Source organism: Sorex fumeus, unplaced genomic scaffold, assembly GCF_029834395.1.
Source record: "Sorex fumeus unplaced genomic scaffold, SorFum_2.1 ptg000044l, whole genome shotgun sequence".
Lineage (NCBI taxonomy): Eukaryota > Metazoa > Chordata > Mammalia > Eulipotyphla > Soricidae > Sorex > Sorex fumeus.
In genome coordinates this window covers 51,467,157-51,487,445 of record NW_026606101.1, presented here as the reverse complement: position 1 = coordinate 51,487,445, position 20,289 = coordinate 51,467,157, and the positions used below count along the sequence as shown (strand labels likewise).

At 43.9% G+C, this 20,289-nt stretch overlaps 1 protein-coding gene across 1 annotated transcript in view; it reads left to right on the top strand.

Moving 5' to 3' along the window:
- Nucleotides 1-3,740: 3,740 nt before the first annotated feature.
- LIPH (lipase H) overlaps nucleotides 3,741-20,289 on the top strand; it is a 63,100-nt gene continuing 46,551 nt past the window's right edge. Inside the window, exon 1 of the mRNA XM_056122034.1 lies at nucleotides 3,741-3,882. Coding sequence (XP_055978009.1) covers nucleotides 3,741-3,882 — 142 coding nt within the window. The remainder of the gene's footprint in view (nucleotides 3,883-20,289) is intronic.

The window sequence follows — 20,289 nt, the reverse complement described above, 5'->3', positions numbered from 1 at the left end:
GCCAGCCGGTCCCGCGTCCCCAGGGCGACGGAAGGCCCCCCGCCGGCCCCCGCGGCTGACGTCACCTCCTCCCGCCCGACCGGAAAGCGGCTTCAGCCCCGCTCTGCGCACGCGCCGCCGGCCCGCCGCGCGCGCGCCGCCCCGCCCGCCGCCTCCCGAGCCGAGCCACCGCCCCGGCCCCGCCCCACCGCGGAGGCTGCGGCGCGTGGGCGGGGCTGCCTGCCGAGCGGGCCAATCCGGACGCCGCCCGTTGGACAAGGCCCTCCCCCACCCCCACCCCCCACCCCCCGTGAGTGCTACACGTGAGGTTTCGGCAGCCCGGAGGCGGAGTTCCTCCGGAATGTGGAGGACCGACGCACAGATTCAGGGTCGCACAGATGTACACACTGACACACACGCACACGCACGAAGAAAAAAAAGGTGCACAGACACACTGACACACACGAAGGGGAAAAGTAGGTACACAGACACACAAACACACGAAGAAAAATAGGTAGACACACGCGAACAAAAAAAAGTAGGTACAAAGACACACACACAAAGGAAAAGAGTCGGTACACAGACACACACACGACGAAAAAAAAGTAGGTGCTCAGTTGAATGTAGTTCCCCCCCAACAGTTTTTGCCAAAATGTATAAAAGCCATATTTTAAAAAAGATTCTTCTTTGCTATGCTAATCTCCTTTATTTAATTGGGCACATCGTGCCCTGGCATACGACATACACTGTCACCTTCATTTTCCTCTGAGTCCCAGAGAGGGAGTCTGATTTCTAATCCTAATAAGTAAGGAAACAGAGGTATGGAGCAGTTCAAGCATTTGCCTAACTAAATTTTTTTTAAATTTTTGTTTGCGGGCAGTCTTTAATTCCAGAGCAACTTCACTGAATATTCTTGGTTGTTTTTTATCCCTCAGCACTTTGAATGTATATTCCCAACTCTCCTGAAGCCAGAATGACTTCAGCTAAAAAAATTTGCTTTTAAAAAAAATCATTGACTGAGACCACAAAGCTCACTAATGTTAAGGCTGGAATTAAGACCAGATCTTGATGCCAGTCTAACAAGAGGAATGTAATTACAAATGAAAATGCAAGGCTTTTGTAAGACAGTTGTGGACAAAGTGCAGGAGTCAGACACAGCAAGGCCACACGCTGGGGAGGGGTGAGGAAGGTCAGGACTGTCTCAGATCTTTAAGGATGAAAGGGCTCTGGGAGGCTTCTAGTACCTCCAAGTCTCCTCCCCAGAGGCCAGTGCACGTGGCTAATCCTCCTCCTTGAGGCTTCAAGCTCACATTTCTGGATCTTTATCAACTGATGATGATCCAGTGACAGACAATTCGCTCCCATTCCCCCAAACTATTCTTGGGGCTGTCAAAGGTTTTCGTGCCCCATAAGCCCCTTAACACTTGACTTCCAAACTTAACTTAAACTGGCCCATCAGTAAATACATTTATAATTTTATTATAATTTCACAATATTCCAATATTCTGCAGCAAACTTACTTAAACTGGCCCATCAGTAAATATATTTATAATTTTAATATAATTTTACAATATTCTGATATTCTGCAGCAAGCCCTCCTCCCCCAGCTCCAGAACCACCCACTTCCTACCCATGATTTACCACCACTGGACTACAGAGATAGAGGGTAGGCCAGGCTGTAAAAGACAAAAGAAAATCCTAAGTGTTGATATCAACTGCTCTAGATCTTAAAACAACTCATACGGTTCAGTTATAAAGATTTGGAATGCGATTAAACCAAGAGGAAGATTTAAAAATGGTTAGTGTTTAGCATCTATATGTTTGGAGAGACTGTACAGCAGGTGAGGAACTTGCCCTGCACATGGCTGACCCAGGTTTAATCTCCAGCATCCCATATTGTCCCCTAGGCCCCACCTGGTGTGGCCCAAAAACTACCCGGTGTGGTCCAAACACCAAAAACTAAAATAATACATAGCCCATCTTTCAGTCTCTCTGAAAGGATACGCCTTGCCCCAATATCTTCTCTCCACCCTTCTCAATATTCAACAAGTTCCACAAAAGAGCATTTTTCCTTCATCTCTACCATAAGCTATTCTGGGGCTGGTCTCCCAGTTACCTTCAAAAAAGACAACCAGGGACCCAAGACTTAGTATGGGCCTGAGGTGCTCGCCTTGCATACAGTCAACTGCAGTTTGAGCCAGCACCTTGGGGTCTTCTTGAAACTCCCCGCGAATAACGCCTCCCAAAGCACAGAGCTGTACTACCACTCCCTCCCCCCCACCCCCCACACACACACTGCTAGGAGTGGCCCAAAGGAAGCCTGTCAGGATGGGAGAGATAGCTCAGATAGCTCAAGTGGTAGACAGGTCAAATGCACTCGCATATGTGAAGCCACGAATTCTATCCCTGGCATAGCATACCCCCCCCAACACCTCTCTGTGTGGGCCTGATGACCCCCAAAACACACCAAGCCCTGGCACTGAACCATTGGTTCACTCTACCAAGCCACGCATCAGGGGATCGTTCCTATTCAAAGCCCACCCCAGCACAGAATCTGCAGTAGCACCCGAACACTGCTGAATGTGGCCCCCAAATGGGACAGAGTCAAATAACACCCAGTTGTAGTGATTGTAAATTCTGTTCAATTTAAAAAAAAATAAAAAACTGGGAGTGAGAGGGGTTGGAGACAGAGCCTATCATTGGTATTATAATACAAAGTTCAGCCGTGTCCCAAAGTTTATTCCATTACACAATAGTCTTTGCTTTTGCTTAACAAAAAAAATTGATCAAACACCAAAAAGTGACACTCCAAACCAAAGTAGAATTAAATCTGAAATCAGCAAGCTGTTTCAAAAAATAGCAGCATTTCCCTGGGTCTGGCTACCAAGTTTAAGAAATACCCACGGTCTAGCTCATTGGCTAAGCATCTGTTTTAGCAATGTGAGGTCCTGAGTTTGATCCCAGGTGCCACCGTATGTGCCAAGCACCATCCTGGCAACTTGGCAGACATCCTCCCTAAAGGGATGGAGTGTGCAACCCAGACTTAAGAGCCATGGGTCTGAGAGTCCCAAAACTGAAGTGTGGGACCCCCACTCTGCATCGTGGCTGAGGAAGGGAATACTGCAATTAGATGGACAAGCACCTCAACCAAGCACCTCTGATCCCCGGTTATCATCCGCAGCAATAAAAGGAAAGGAATGAAGGGGAAATGGAGGCATCTAGTCTTACTGCACTTAATGTTGATCAGTAGCCCTGAAAATGGGTGGGCTTGAAAGGTACGGGCCTTGGGGCTAGAGAGAAAGTGTTCAGGTAAGGCCTCCACAGGGGCTGACTTGGGTTCACTCCCTGGCACCACATAGGGTCCCCAAACACCACTGATCTCAGAGCTAGAGCAAGCCCGGAGGGCTGCCAGGTGTCAACATAAAAGGCGAAGGAGGAGGAGGTGGAGGAGGAAGAGGAGAAAGAGGAAGAGAAGGAAGAGACAAAAACCAATAATGTAGTCTGAATTCTTGTACCTCATTGAGTCATGAATGCGGCAATCTTCAGCACCTTCATATACATAAACTCCTCCTTTGTGGCACCTTAGTGACTCAGTTTCCCCTCTAAAATGGAAAAAATAAATAAAAATAAAATGGAAAAAAAAAGGACTCCTACTTAAAGTTACTGGCGGCTGGGACTCTGCTAGTTGGTGCCTTTTCAAGTGGAAAATAGACCCTCTCCCTCTCTCCTTCTCCCCACCCCACCTCCCAACCACCGCAAGAATGAAGGAAATAGACCTGCTCCCAGACTCCATCCTGAACAACAGAGCGTCAGCTGGAGACAAGAATAGGCAGCGGTTCCGGAACCAAACTGCTACTCTGCTGTGCCCGGAAGGCCTCCAGATGAGCCTCTTGCCTCCGGACTGCAAAATGGGCTCCACGTGTCCTTGAAATGGTGCTGACCTTGCTTTGCAACAAACAAGACTGGGAATTTCTGCTCCCGAGTGCTGCCTGCAAATGCCTCATTCCCATCCCCACCCCCATCAGATGTTTTGTCAAACTGAGCCCTGTTCCAGCTCAATCTGGGTTCCCCCAGGCATGAATAAATCCTGCTTCTAAACTTGTTTGGGTTTTCCCAGTCCAGCTGGGTGGAAATCTGCAACACTTTGACCAAAGTAGGGGATGTTGTCTGTCTGATGGCCACTGAGTGGGATGATGCTTAACTTCTTGCTGCTATGGTGATTCCAGGGTGGGGAGACTCAGCTGGGGAGGGGGTGACCAAGGAGCGCTCTAAAATCATATGGGATTACGAGAACATTGAGTTCTGTCTTCCTTTTGGAACAACTTGGACTGCTGGAGTGGTGCAGACTCATTGTTTTAATTTGTATAAGGCATCCCAAGTGAGAGATGCTTTCCAAACAGATGCTCTCCTCTTTCTTGAGGTGTTTCTTCAAGTCTTTTAAGAGTACCCTTTCCTTCCTCAAAAGCTATTTTCCCTTCTGCAAAATAATATAGACCCAGCCTTCCAATTCCTTTTGAGTTTTACAATGTTTCCATTTGGGTTAGAGCAAAGGCACAGCAGATAGGGCGTCTGCCTTGCAAGAGGCTGGCCCGGGTTCATTCCTCCGTCCCTCGTAGAGCCCCGCAGCTACCTAGCGTATCTCACCCACGTGCCAAAACCCAGCAAGCTCCCAGTGGTATATTTGATATGCCAAAAATAGTAACAAGTCTCACAATGGAGCCCTTATTGGTGCCCCCTGGAGCAAATTGACGAACAATGGGAGGACAGTGCTACAATGTTTCCTTTTACCAGCGTTTTAGAAGTGATCAAAGGTCTTTCAGTTTCTTTACTCTTGAACCACCAATGGAGTTATAAAGTTAAACTTGTTCCTGAGCCCTATAGTGTTCCAGTACCCATCCCTTCACCAATGCCCAGTTTCCCTCCACCAAAGTGCACAGTTTCCCTCCCATGCCCAACCAGGAGTCTCTAGTCCTTTTAGGCACTGTGGTTCGCAGGACTGGTACTAATAGCGTATCATGCCTATCGCTTTACCTCCTTTCTGCACTCAGTTCTTTCAGTGATCACTTCTCAGCCTCGTTGTCATAGTACAGTGCTCCCTTGTCTGTCCTGATCACTTTCCCTGCATTGTGGCAAGTTTGCTAAATTTTTTTGAAGATTATTTTTATTTTTATTTATTGGTTTTTTTTTTTCTTTTTGGGTCACACCCGGCGATGTACAAGGGTTACTCCTGGCTCCTGCACTCAGAAATTACTCTTGGCGGTGCTCAGGGGACCATATGGAATGCTGAGAATCGAACCTGGGTTGGCCACATGCAAGGCATTACCCGCTGTGCTATCGCTCCAGCCCCAAGTTTGCTAATTTTTGTCTTTGACGGCAAAGAACTCTGGGCCAAATGAATGCTACAGGAACCCATAGACGAGATGGAACTCAAGTGCCTAAAATCCAACATAAATCACCTTCCTGTAGATTCATTTCCTTCCAGAGACCAAGTAGGGGTACACAAGAAACGGCTGTCTTAATAATGTGACTTTGATTTTAGTCTGTCTGATAACAACGTTGGCCCTAGTGTGCCAAACACAAATGTAGCTCTTCCTTGTCCTAGAATTTATTGCAAAATGTGTTCGCGCTGGCTACAAATGTTCCGCCCACCTGCTGTGGAGAAACAGCACCAGGCTCTACCCAATCCTGTTTCCTACGCTGTAAAATAGAATTCTCTAAAACTCCTTCTCAGGGACCCAAACCCAGCATGCTTTTGTGATGGACGAGGTGACCCAAAGTTAGCAGAAGAGCAGGTGGTTACTCACAGCTGGGCAGCAGAACTGGACACTCCAAGGACTCAGGGACAGGATGTCCAGGGAAAACCTGAGTCCAGACCAGGTAGCTGTCACACTTGACTCCTTTCAGCTGCCAAGCAGAAAATTCTTTAACCGTTCAAGGCTAACTACCAGTATCTAGCTTCTGTAACTGGACTTGCTTGCTTTAGCTCATGTGCATGTTGGGTGATGTAGTCAAGCAGAATGTGATAAGGAATGTTTAAAACTTTGCCTGGACTTAGATGTCTGGACTATTGGTTGCGGAGACCCTTACTCTCAGGCTCAGACGCCTATGCAGGTTAATAAAGGCTCTTCAACTCAGCAAGTAAAGTGTGTTCCAGACTTCTTGGATAATCCCTCACCCCCCCCCCCCCCAATTCTTTTGTCCTTTTTTGCCTAAAAAAATGGTTTGTTGTCTTTGTCTTCATTGTTGAGGAAGTCTTGTTCTCAGGCATTTGTTCTTATTTACTAATGAAAAGAAATTGGGGATGCTGGTTGGTGCTCAGGGCTTAGCTCTCCCTCTGTGGTCAGGGATCATGCCTGGTGGTGCACAGGAAACCATACGCATGCCGGGAAACAGACCAGGATGCAAAGCAAACAACTTCCTGGTACTATCTCTCCAGCCCCCGAAAGTCCATTTTTAATTAAGTTTCTGATTTTCTATCATGGAATCCCTGAAAACGCTGTAGTGGATTTTCCTCGAGTTGGGACTGGGCTGACTTAAAATATGTGGCAATGCTATACTTGAATTTGAGTCACCCCAGGAGGAACCCTGAGAAGAACGACAGGGATCTTTGGGAGCGGCTGAAATTGAGATGCAGCCAGAAGAATAGGTGCTTCCAAGATATAAAAGACCCTGCTCATTCAGAGGATATGAGATAAGGAAGGGTCCATGTAGGATAACATTGGTTTGTCCTTTCTCCCTTGCCACAGGGAGCTTAGGTTTATCGGGTTACACCCATCAAAGTGCTCCCAAGTCACTCCCATTTCTTTGTGCTCGCCACCCCAACCAGTTAATCACCTTTTCCCCCAGATCAGATTCTATTAACTTGTAAGATCAGATCCTTCTAAGGACACTGAACTTGTATTGTAAGTTATGTCTTTTACATAGTTTACATTAAAGCAATGTCCTTTCTGTATGGATACAGGAAGACAGATAATATTATGCTTTTGTAACTTGGGAGTTGATTGACTACAAAAATTATTTACTTCTGGGTATCTGCTTTCTTGACTCAGTTGCCCTTAGTTCCTAGCACCCCAAAAGCAGGGTCCCAAAGAGGGACAGAATGGACACAGGGCAAGCTGTGACCTACCCTGGCATCGAAATGGGCCAGGCCAAAGCTCCACAATACTCAACTATAAGTTGACGATATGATCATGGACAAATGCTGTCATAATCCAAAAGTAACCAGATTCGGACCCTGCTGGGGTTAGGAAGAATAACCTAGGGACTGTGCTCTGGAATATATAGTGAGATGTCCTCAGGAAGAACCAAACTTTAAGTTTGATATATCTCTTACTGTGCTCATACAAAATGACATTGCTAGAAATATTAGAAGTAAATTTCCTACAACTATTTAAGTGGATGACTAGTTGAGGAAAGCAGAAAGTAACACACCTTGAATGAATCCTGCCTTGAGCACATCTCCTAGAAATCTGGAGTAATTACTTTAGATAAGATTGTGTCCTTGCATTAATCTCCTGGAGGAGTGGCCTTACCTCTCTTTTTGATTTGTTAATGTTCAACCCATCTATGTATCCCCACCCTATGTGATTGCTATAGAAACTAGGCTGTAAGAGTGGGCTGGGAGGTCGGAAGGAGAATGAGGGGGGGAGCAAGAAGGAGAATGAAGGGGTTTGAGAGAGAGAAGCAGAAGGGGAATCAGAGGAAATTTAAAAGGAGATAGGAATAAACTGAAGTTGATACCGACCAGCCTGGTCCTCAGCCTGGCCCTCGTTTCTTCCTTCGCCTACCCATCGTCATTGGCTTCCCCAGGGTGGAGGAAATAGAGACCACCGAAAGCAAGCAGCAGGAGAGATAGAAGATCGCTGCCCTTTAGAAAATACACAGGTCCAAAGGAGGGAGGCCTAAGCTTCTTAAGCTTAAGAATGGACCTTCTGCGCTGGAGCAATAGTACAACAGGAAAGGATGTTTGCCTTGCACGCGGCCAACCCGGGTTCGATCCCTCGCATGCCATAAGGTGCACACCGAGCACCACCAGGGACAAGGAGTAATATCAGGAGAACTAGGAATAAGCCCTGAGCATCACCAAGTGTTTTCTCCTCCCTCCAAAAAAAAAAAAAAAATGGACCTTCCTAAATCCAGGGGTGGGCTTTTTCATTGAGTCACTTCTCAGTTCCACAGACAATGATAGTCTAACACTGGTTTCGGTTTGGGAGTCTTAGGACCAATGCCAGCTAGGGAAAAAATAAGGGGCTAGAGAGATTGGGCAGAGAGCATCTGCCTTGCTTGTGATTGACCCAGGTTTGAGTCTTGGTTACCAATAGGATTACCTGAGCCCACCAAGAGTGATTCCTGAGCCCAGAACAGGAGTAAACCCTAAGCACTGCTAGATATGGCCCAAAATCTACAAAAATAAATAAAAGAAAAATCAAAACAAGTGTGATTGTAAAACAGTATTTGACACTTCTGTGTTCTTCTGGGAGCCTGGCAATCAGGCCCACAAACTGCCTCTGATGCCGTATAAGCTCATTTACAGCCATGATCCAGAGATTCACAAATAAATTTCGGAAGAGAGCCACAAGCTGCAGAGATGCTGCCAGACCCCAAAGTCACCATCCAGTTAAAAATTTAACTCCAGCTGTATCACCCTACTTAAAATTTTAGAATTTCTGGAGTGCGTGGCTACATTCACAGCCTCTTGACATCTCATCACAGCCTCTCTTGACAGAGGTACCAAGAGTAGCACACAACATTTGATGGAGTGTAAAGTAGAGGGCATCCAATCTCATCCTGACACACACACACACATATATATATATATATATATATATATATACACACACACACACACACAAAGACTTAACCTGTAACAACATGTTAGTAATCTCATATAGCACTGTAGCACTGTCCTCCCATTGTTCATCGATTTGCTCCTGTGGACCCAGTAACATCTCCACTGTGAGACTTATTACTGTGTTTGGCATATCAAATACGTCATGGGTAGCTTGCCAGGCTTTGCCATGCAGGCGAGATACTCTCGGTAGCTCACCGGACTCTCTGAGAGGGGCAGAGAAATCGAACCCAGGTCAGCGTGGTCTGCCGAGTGCAAGGCAAAAGCCTTACCCATTGTGCTATCACTCTAGCCCAGTAATCTCTTATACCAGGGCTTAATGGCTCCAGGGTGAGATAAAACAATCTTCTCACACTTTCCTCTAAGGAAACTTTTTTGGAGCCTTTTTAGCAGATTATTCATAAAAAACAATACAAAATAAATTATTTAGGACCTGCTTTTGAGGAAGCTTGAGTGGTGGTGGGAAAATTCGAAAGAACGGTGTTAGGAAGGTGTAATCGTGGTGGGATTAGTGTTCAAATATACGTCACCGACCTCCCGTTGTTCATCGATTTGCTCGAGTGGGCCCAGTAACGTCTCCATGGGAGATTTTGTTGTTACTGTGTTTGGCATATCGAATACATCACGGGTAGCTTGCCAGGCTCTGTCCTGCGGGCAAGACACTCTCGGTAGCTTGCCGGGCTCTCCGAGAGGGGTGGAGGAATCGAACTCAGGTCAGCCATGTTGGCTGCGTGCAAGGCAAACACCCTCCCGCTGTGCTATCGCTCCAGCCCTGTTCAAATATTAAAGGTAATAAACTATTGTAAACAAACTTAATAAAATAAAATTTTTTAAAGAAAATAAAACAGTATTTGAAAACTAAGCTCCAACTAAATCAAAAGCACATGGTACCAATGGACACTAAATATTTGGAAACGCTTTTCAAATTTTTTTTTTTCCTTTTTGGTGAACCCAGCAATGCTCAGGGGTTACTCTGGATCTGCGCTCAGGAATTATTCCTGGCAGTGTTTGAGGGAGCATATGGGATGCTGGGGACTGAAACCAGTTAGCTGCATGCTAAGCAAACGCCTACCTGCTGTACTATTACTCCAGTCCCTTGAAATTAATTTTTGTTGTTATTGTTTTAGGAACTTTATTATTATTATTATTATTTTGCTTTTTTGGGGTCACACCTGGCAATGCACAGGGGTTACTCTTGGCTCTGCACTCAGGAATTACTACTCCTGGTGGGCCATATGGGATTTTGGGGATTGAACCAGAACTGGCAAGTGCAAGGCAAGTGGCTCTATGTCTTGAAAACCACTTCTTAAACCAGGACAGTCCTGTGCAAATGTAATCCTTGGTGCTCAGGGAACCATATGAGATGCTGGGAATCAAACCTGAGTCTGCCTCGTGCAAGGCAAACACCCACCCCACTGTGCTATCGCTCCAGCCTCCTGTTAAGAACTTTGAGTAAGTAGAAACATTAGTCTGTCTGTACACGCAGTCCTTGCTTAAAACAGTTTCTTCTTCAAATGTACTGTGCTATTCTTCTTATGTGTGATTTCTAAAATAGATTTTCCTATCGGCTATATTCACTTCACAAAACAAGGTAAGAAAGTTACAATATGCTTTTACTTTACCTAGTCAAGCAGTCTAGAAACCATTTGTCCTTTGTTTCAGAGGATTTATTCACACAATTGAGTGTGCATGTGCTCTTTGGGAAAAGTGGGTGTTTTTTGTCAATAACTTTTACCTCTTCTTTTGGCACTACATTTATTTCTTTTCTCGATTTTATCTATTTTCAGTCCCTAAGACAATCCATTTCAGGACAAGAGAAGAGAGTGCAGCGGTGGGGTGCTTGCCTTTTACGCAGCTGAACCCTCTCCTTCAGGCTCTGGCACTGCCTGTGGGCCCCCCGGTCCATCCCGGTCCATCCAGGAGTGATCCCCGGGCATAGGCCAGGAGTGGGTCCTGAGTTTCACCAAGTGCGCCCCAAAAGACAGGCAAAAGGATCCATTTCATTCAGACTTTCAAATTTATTTGTAATATATAACATAGCCTTCGATAGTTTATTTGGGAGATTGTTCCCCCAGCAGTATTTGGAGGGAATTGTATAGTGCTGGAGGTCGGACCTGGGTTGGCCACGTGCAAGGTAAGTGCCTTCCCTGCTGTACTATCGCTGTGGCCTTGATCATTTTTAAAAATCCCCTCTTACTCTTATTTCAGAGTATTAAAAAAAAAAAGAGCATTGAACTTGCATTAATTCTGTTTGAAACATTATAAGAAATTTTCAGTCAGTCCCCCGGGCTGGAGCAATAGCATAGCGGGTAGGGCATTTGCTTTGCATGTGGCCGACCCAGGTTCAATTCCCAGCATCCCATATGGTTCCCCGAGCACCGCCAGGAGTAATTCCTGGGTGCAGAGCCAGGGGTAACTCCTGAGCATCACCGGGTGAGACCCAAAAACAACGACAACAAAAATTTTCACTCAGTCCTATCCCCATCCCCACCCCTGCCAAAATGTAGCTGTTTTTTTTTTCCTGCCACATCCCACAATGCTCAGGGGTTACTCCTTGCTCTACACTTGGGAATCTCTCCTGGTGGTACTCTGAGGACCATATGGGATTTTGGGGATTGAACCAGAACTGGCAAGTGCAAAGCAAGCTCACCATCTACTGTACTATCTCTTTTACCTCCGAAGTGGCTCTATTTCTTGAAAACCACTTTTTTTTTTTTTTTATTAGTGAGACATCATGAGGTACAGTTGCAGACTTACAAATTCTTGTGCTTGGGTTTCAATTATACAATGATCAAATACCCATCCCTCCACCGGTGCCCATTTCCCACCACCACGGATCCCAGTATCCCTCCCACCCTCCATCCCCCCCATCTCACCCTGCCTCTGTGGCAGGGCATTCCCTTTTGTTCTCTCTCTCTTATTGGGTGTTTTGGTTTGCAAAAGAGGCAATGGGTGACAATCATGTTTGGTCTATAGTCTACTTTCAGCATACTTCTCCCATCCTGGGAGGATCCTCCCAACACCTTTATTTGGTGTTCCCTTCTCTATCTGAGCTCCTTTTTTCCCCAGCATGTGTGGTTGGCCTCCAAGTCATGGAGTAAAATTCCTGGTACTAATCTTGGCCATTCTTGGGTGTTAGTCTCCTATTTTGTTACTTTATGTTCCCCAGATGAATGCAGTCTTTCTATGTCTATCCCTTTCTTTCTGAGTCATTTTGCTTAACATGATACTTTCCATGTAGTACCACTTGTATGTAAATTTGATGACTTCATCTTTTCTAACAGCTACATAGTACTCCATTGTGTAGATGTACCAAAGTTTCTTTAACCAGTCATCTGTTCTTGGGCACTCAGGTTTTTTCCAGATTCGGGCTATTGTAAAGAGTGCTGCAATGAACAAACAATTGCAGATGTCACTTCGACTATTCTTTTTTGCCTCTTTGGGGAAAACCACTTCTTAAACCAGGATAGTCCTGTGCAAATGTAGTCCTTGTTTTATAACGAAATAACAAGAAAATCATCCACATTATTCAATAAATTAGCATAGTTACATATTATTTGTCACATTTAGCATATTACCCTAGTCTGTAATATTTATTATGTCTATTTGTGCCATTATGATCGATATTAGCATGTAAGTAACAAAAAAGAAGTAATTTCCCCCCTTATTTGAAGATAAAACTCAGTCTCCTGAACATGACATGAAATTCTTCGCAGACTCTCATCACATTTAGGATGAGGATGTAGCTTAGTGGCCGAGCACTTGCTTCACATGTGTGAGATGCTGAATCCCTGAAACTGCAATAAATAAATTAATAAACAAAAGCCCCAGACAGGCTTTAAGCTGCCTATTTATACAAAACAATCTCTCAGTCCACACTTTCCTTGTGCCTCAAGTTTGCTGCTTTGCCAGGAAAACCTTTTCTCCACCTTCTTGCAAACTTATGCCAAGCCTCTGAAACCCCACTCAGAAGGCACCTTTGTATAAAACGTTTCCAGTGGCTCATTACTTGAGTGTCCCAGTCTCTTACTGCCTCCTCCACTCTTCTTCCAGGAAACATATCCCTTCTCTTAGGGATATGGAGTCACTGCTATTTTTTCTTACTGTCTTTATTTTTCTAATGGAAGCTCAATAGATGTCCAATATGAAGGAATGAGAAAAATGAAACAAATAGTTAAATTTAGGAAAATGCACCTGATGCACTTGGAGAATATTAAATGAGAAACACAATCATTTATCTTTACAAACAGATCAAGTGAGAGAGGTAATAAAGTCATTCGGAAGACAAAAAGGTATTCTGTTACAGTGAGTCATATACCAACTTTGAACCCTAGACCAGGGCAGGTGCAGATAGGACATAGGTTATTTTTTCTTGACTGTTGAAGTCAATGAGGGTTATAAAACCACCTCCCCTCATTTCAGTTACACTTGTTCTCCTGCTTTTCCTGTTTGTATACTTGGAAGCTTGCCTATCCCTTTCAATATCAAGTGATTTCTATATTGTCATAAGGCTAAAATTTTGTTTTCACAAAACTCGATGGGAAATTTGGAAAATTCTGATATTCTTCTGTTAGGAGCATTTATCAGGGTATTGAGAAATCTGACTCCCAGTCACTTGTGATTGGCTGTGAGAAGTGAAGAAATTGCTTTCTTCAAAATACCCTGAATATATGTCAACATTCAAACAGCTATGAGCTGACGTATTGGAATTTTGTAAAACTTTTATTTTGCATTAATTCTAGGTTCTCAGGAAATTGCAAAAGTAATATAGGGGAGTTCTGTGTACCTTCATTGAGTTTCCCCCAAGTAGAGCATCCTTAATGACTTGAATGAGCTTATAAAAATTGATATTTATACCATATACAGGTCTTATTTAGAAATTACCATATTTGCACACAGTTCTATGGGTCTTAGTCTATGCAATCTTCTTTTGGGGGCAGCACACTTGGTGATGCTCAGGAGTTACTCCTGACTCTGCACTCGGGAATTACCCTGGCGGTGCTCAGGAAACCATATGGGATGCTGGGGATAGAACTTGGGACGGTGGCATGCGTATCTAGTAGATTCTTATTCCCATAACACAATCAAGAGAACTGGCCCACTGCCCTGTGGTGCTTACTGATAGCCAGACCCATCCTCTGGCCCTTTCTTTCTCTCCTCTCCTTTTCTTTGAACTCCAGTTTATTTCATTACATTTACTATTTCTCAATATCCTCAAGAATTCAGAGATGGGTTTTCTACAGATTCTTTCTTTCTTCTTTCTTTCTTTCTTTCTTTCTTTCTTTCTTTCCTTCTTTCTTTCTCTTTCTTTCTTTGCTTTTTGGGTCACACCGGTGATGCTCAGGGGTTACTCCTGGCTTTGCACTCAGGAATTACTCCTGATGGTGCTCAGGGGACCATATGGGAATGCTGGGAATCGAACCCGGGTCAGCCGTGTGCAAAGCAAATGCCCTACCTGCTCTGCTATCGCTCCCACCCCTTCTATGGATTCTTAATGCTGTTTTGAATGCTGGGAGTATTCAGGAGTACAGAGTTAGGAAGTTCTGGGACCTTCAGTGCCCATCAACAGGAAACTCATTAACAGAAACAAAAAGAGAATTCCCAACGGAAATGATTCTCATGATTACAATGGGCTAGTTTCCAGGAAAATATACATTTGCTCCGCATAGATAAACACTGGCATAGTATTAAAACTGATAGGAATTCAACAAATATTTATCCGGCATGTACACTAACCCAATATAGGGTAGCAAAGCATTGCATGACAGGTTCCTGAGAGAATATGAAACAATAACCCCGCTTGTTCCAGAGGGCAGTCATTTTCAACTAGCAATGCTTAGAGCAAGTGGAAAAATGGAAAAGCTAACAGGTCATATGTTTGGTTTTCCTACTGATATATCTAACCTTAATCTCTCTAAGCAGGAGACAAAGGACAAAAGCAGATTCAAGGGCTCGATGGGAGTCATTCAGCAGCAGCCTCACAGTTCCTCAGGTACTCTTGCTTCTCACATCTCACAGACAACCTCTCTCCTATTCTCTCAGCAGCAGCGGCAAGGCCTCCCCACTGTGAGGAGAAAAAGCTGAAAATGTGTGACAGATGAGGTCAGAATAGTTATTGTCGTTTCACTGTCTTCGTTTTACAGTTGAGAAAACTAAGGCATAGAGAACTAAAATGTTTTGTTTAAGGCCACACAGCCCGTGACTAGAAGACAATGGATCAGCACTCAGGTCTGCAGATCTGTGTTAGGAAACGTTGGCATTCTTTATTTTTTATTTATTTTGCCATTCTTTATACCTGAGGTGTGACACAGACATCTACAACTGAATGCTTCCCCAAAAAAAACTTCCAGCTGATTCTGATGTCCAGCTTCTTTGGAAAGCATCTGGAGAACCTACTTCTTGGAAGAAATTTTCTGCTATTCAAATGAAGTGCAGATATATGGAACCGATAAACTTATATAAGGGCTGCTATTCCTTCAATAACTTTTGACAGCAGACAATAATAATTAACTAGTGACTTTTGTCTGATACGTGACTGAAAATGAATGTATTCTTAAATTGTTTGTACCTTTATTAATCTATTTTAAACCCCCACAGACTAGAGAAAATCTTGCAAACACTTTCACTTTTTTTTGAGGCACTAGCCCTAAAGTGTATGGTTTCTAGCATAATATCTAATGTTTTTGCATTTAGTTTTCTTTTATGGAGCCAGGGAAATAGTACAGCAGGTAAAGCACTTGCCTTAAATGCAGCTGATGCCTGGTAATTTATCTGGTCCCCAATACCTGAGCACAGAGCCTGGAGTAAACCCTAAACACGGCCAGATGTGATGCAAAAAAATAAAAACGAAGAATCAAAAGGATAGGGGGATGAGAACTCTGTTCTGTATAGGAAAAAATATAAATTAAAAAAACATATATATATTATATATACAGACACAAAGTATTATTTCATCTGAAGCATTCTTTTGAAAAGTATAGATAATATGGTTGGACTTCATAAAATTTCTTAATAAAACCGAAAGATCTCCCTATGAGAAACAACTGCGTAAAGTAACGTGAAAAGTTGTTTTGTGTACACAGACCAACAGATTACTAGCTGGATATGTTTCATTCACAAGCACAAGAGAGGGAAATATCTCCAATCCTGCTTGATTTCAACACACCAAGCCAAAAGGCTCATAACCCGCCCACAAAGAATGAAACTATTTTGAACTCTGCAAATATAAATTATGATATGAACATAGACATAAAATGGTGTGAGGGAGAACATACCTGACCTTTTATTGAAAAGAGGAGGAGTCAGATTTGCTGAAGGGGTTGGGACCTGCCCGCAGTCCCTCAGGAACTTCCTGTTGTCACCACACCTCTGGGTGAGTGATCTGGGCTGCCTGGAGCACCGGCGGGCACAGACACAGCCCAGCTTCTCCAGGGAAAGGTCTGCCCCGATTGCTGTACACTCGTTTCAGCTTCCACATGCTGAGAATCTGCTTCCTCCTCTGCTTGCTGAGCTTGGTGAGATCAGGTGGGTCACCTGTTGAATGCCTTCCTTCATCATCTTTAATAAGACACTGGTCCTGCTGTCATCCTGCATTGTCTCCTTTCAGTTCCTTCCGCTGACTTTTAAAAAGTTGTAAAGGAAAGTAGCTGTAGATGAACTAAACTTCCTAATTCTGGAAAAACCTTTCCCTCCCCCCTACACCCCGTCCCCGCCGCCTTAGTAATAAACTCTCATTCATTACAATGGGATTAATCTTCGGAAGTGTAAAAAGTAGACTGAAAGATCTAGAAGAGTTAAGACTTGCTGTCATTGTTTTGTTTTCTTTGGCTTTTAGCTCTGTGAAATAAGACATTTAAGGTTCTGGAAACTGGACATTTTACTTCATTATAATCCCAAATAGAGAGTTGTGTTTTATAGCTTCAATTTACTTAAATTATTCTTACAAGGAAAAAACACACAGCTTTGTACACACAGTCCTCTTAGGATAATGCCTTGTACTTTGTTCACTTAAAATTACTAATCACAATTTAAACATCTAAGTGGCAATATAGGTAGCGTGGGAATAAAAATAAAATGAAATGCTTTGGGAACAAATATAATACTTGTATGTGGAATTCAACTACTTTGAGTTTCCTGGGGGGGGGGGGGCAAAATACTCAGATACTGCTGAGTCTTTTTTAGGAATTCAGTTCTGTTTCACATAATTTTCTAGTGTTTTTCTTTTTGTTTTTTTCTTTAAGGGGAACTAGATCATAGATTAGGATCTTAAAAATGTAAACCCAGGGTGAGCGCCAACTAAAGGTCTGAGAACATGCTTTGTAAGCTGGAGACCAGGCTTCGGTCCTTGGCACTGCTTGGAACCCTAGACACTGCTGGAGCAAACTCTGAACACTGGGAATAGCCCCCAGCATTGCTGGGTGCGGTCCAAAATATAAACAAAAGCAAAACCATTGCCTGGAATTTATGCTAAGGAATTACTTTTAAAGAGCTGAAGGGATAGTACAGACGATATAGTTAGTGCTTGCCTTGCACGTGGCTGACCCATATGGCTCATCTGAGCCCCGGAGCTGGCCAGGAGTGATCCCTGAGCACCACTGAGTGTGGTCCAAAAAAACAAACAAAAATTACTTTTAAAGGGAATAAGAAAACTTAACAAGGATGGTTCTGTTACTGATAACACCTTTAAACTAGACACCGTAGGAATAGATAATGTACAGTATTTGCTTTTTTAAAAGTAGTTTTTAAAATAATTTTGAAGCTATGCAGAAATGTGCACTTGCTTGTAAAATGTATATATAAATATATATAATGCAAAGTATAATATGGAATTTAAATTTATAGAGTAAGATTACAACTATGTTAAAAAAATCATGTATGCCCGTAAATAACATTTAGAAGAAAATATTGAAAAATTAAAACAATTGAATTAAGATTTCAGGCATACGAATGATTTTAAAAAATTGTGGGCTTTTGTTGTTGTTGTCTTTTTGTTCTTGGGTCATACCAAGCAACGCTCAGAAATTATTCCTCACTCTTAGTTCAGGAATTATCCCTGGCAATGCTTGGGGAACCATATGGGATGCCAAGGACTGAACCTGGGTTGGCCACATGCAAGGCAAATGCCTTACTGGCTATACTATCTCTCTAGTAGGTTTTTTTTTCTTTATAGTTTGCTAGTTTTGTTTCTTTCTAAGCCTCACCTGAAGGTGCTCCCTGGCTCAGTGAGAACCATGTGCTACCAAACTAGGCCTCTCGGTCCCCGGAGCCATTTCCCTTTCTCTTAATTTGTGGGTTTTTTTGTTTTGTTTTGTTTTGTTTTGTTTTTTGTTTTTTGTTTTTTTGGGTCACACCTGGCGATGCACAGTGGTTACTCCTGGCTCATGCACTCAGGAATTACTCCTGGCGGTACGTAGGGGACCATATGGGTTGCTGGGAATCGAACCCGGGTCGGCCACATGCAAGGCAAACAACCTACCCGCTTACTATCGCTGGTTAAAATTATAGTAGTGATATTCTAAGAAATGAACATTTTAAAGTTTTAAGTTTTTTTTTTTTTTTTTTTTTTTTTTTTTTTTTTTTTTTTGCTTTTTGGGTCACACCTGGCGATGCACAGGGGTTAGTCCTGGCTCATGCACTCAGGAATTACTCCTGGCCGTGCTCGGGGGACCATATGGAATGCTGGGAATCGAACCCGGGTCAGTCACGTGTAAGGCAAATGCCCTACCCTCTGTGCTATCGCTCTAGCCCCTCAGTTTGTTTGTTTGTTTGTTTGTTTTTTACTATAATAAAGGTAAAGGTAAAGGCCCTCCCGTTGATCGTAGATTTGCTCGAGCGGGCCCAGTAACGTCTCCATTGGAGACTTTGTTGTTACTGTGTCTGGCATATCGAATACTCTCGGTAGCTTGCCGGGCTCTCCGAGAGGGGCGGAGGAATCAAACTCGGGTCGGCCATGTTGGCCACGTGTAAGGCGAACGCCCTACCCACTGTGCTATCGCTCCAGCCCTTTTACTATAATAACGACATAAAAGGCCGGAGAGAACTCAAGAGGTCCAACACATGCCTGGCATGTGAAACTCTGAGTTCTGTCCTTTGCTCCTCTTGGTAGCACGGCTTCCCCTCTGCCCAGAACCCAGGTTAGCCTTGGTGGGCCTGAAGCCCAGCCTCAGATCCACATGGCTAGTCCAAGCATTTTTGTAGGAGTAGTCCCATAAAAAAAGAAATCTGTAGCACTGTAGCACTGTCCCCCGTTGTCCATCGATTTGCTCGAGCGGACAACAGTAATGTCTCCATTGTGAGACTTGTTACAGTTTTTGGCTTATTGAATACACCACGAGGAGCTTGCTAGGCTCTGCCATGTGGGTGAGATATTCTAGGTAGCTTGCCGGGCTCTCCGAGAGGGGCAGAGGAATTGAACCTGGGTCGGCTGCGTGCAAGGCAAATGCCCTACCCGCTGTGCTATTGCTCCAGCCGCCCAGAAAGAAATTTAAAAAAAATTAGAAATAGGGCTGGAGCGATAGCACAGCGGGTAGGGCGTTCGCCTTACAAGCGGCCAACATGGCCGACCCGAGTTCGATTCCTCTGCCCCTCTCGGAGAGCCCGGCAAGCTACCGAGAGTATTCGATATGCCAGACACAGTAACAACAAAGTCTCCAATGGAGACAGTTACTGGGCCCGCTCGAGCAAATCGATGATCAACGGGAGGGCAATAGAAATAGGAGGAAATAAACCCTAGCACAATTAATTATCCTAACACACACCAAAAAGAATGACTTACAGGTCTTTTCTTCCAGTCTCCCTTTACATATATATATATATATATATATATATATATATATGTATTTTGGTTTTTTTTTTGGTGCTCTTTCTCTCATTTAACATGATCGCTTTAAGCAGAGGCACCCAGGGTAGACTTCTAAACCCAGTGGAAACAAACAAACAAAACGTAACTGTAGCTATAAACTCAATCCAGATTTCTTAGGCCCTGAACTTGGAACTTTGAGGTTGTTGGGTAATGTGCATCTGATAGTGGAAATGATCATGAAAAATACGTTGACTTCTGTTTGACCACCTCTCCCCTCCCTTGGTTCATAGTCCAAAAATTAGCCAGTATTTGATAAGATTTAGAAATCCCAAGAGCACGAGTCATTCATTCTGGAGCATCTTTATTTCTAGCCTTTGTGAAGTCATGCTTTAGTCTTCCTGGGTAGAAAGCAATGGACGGCAAACTCTAGAATGCCCTGGACTCCCTGGAGGTTTGCCTCCATCCCCTGGGGCTGGAGCAATAGTACAGTGGATAGAGTGTTTGCCTTGACTATGGCTGACCCATGTTCGATCCCTGGCATCCCATATGGTCCGCTGAGCACCGCCAGGAGTAATTCTTGAGTGCAGAGCCAGGAGTGATCCCTAAGCACAGCTAGGTGTGGCCCAAATTAAAAAACAAAAGATTCTCCCAGAAAGAGACC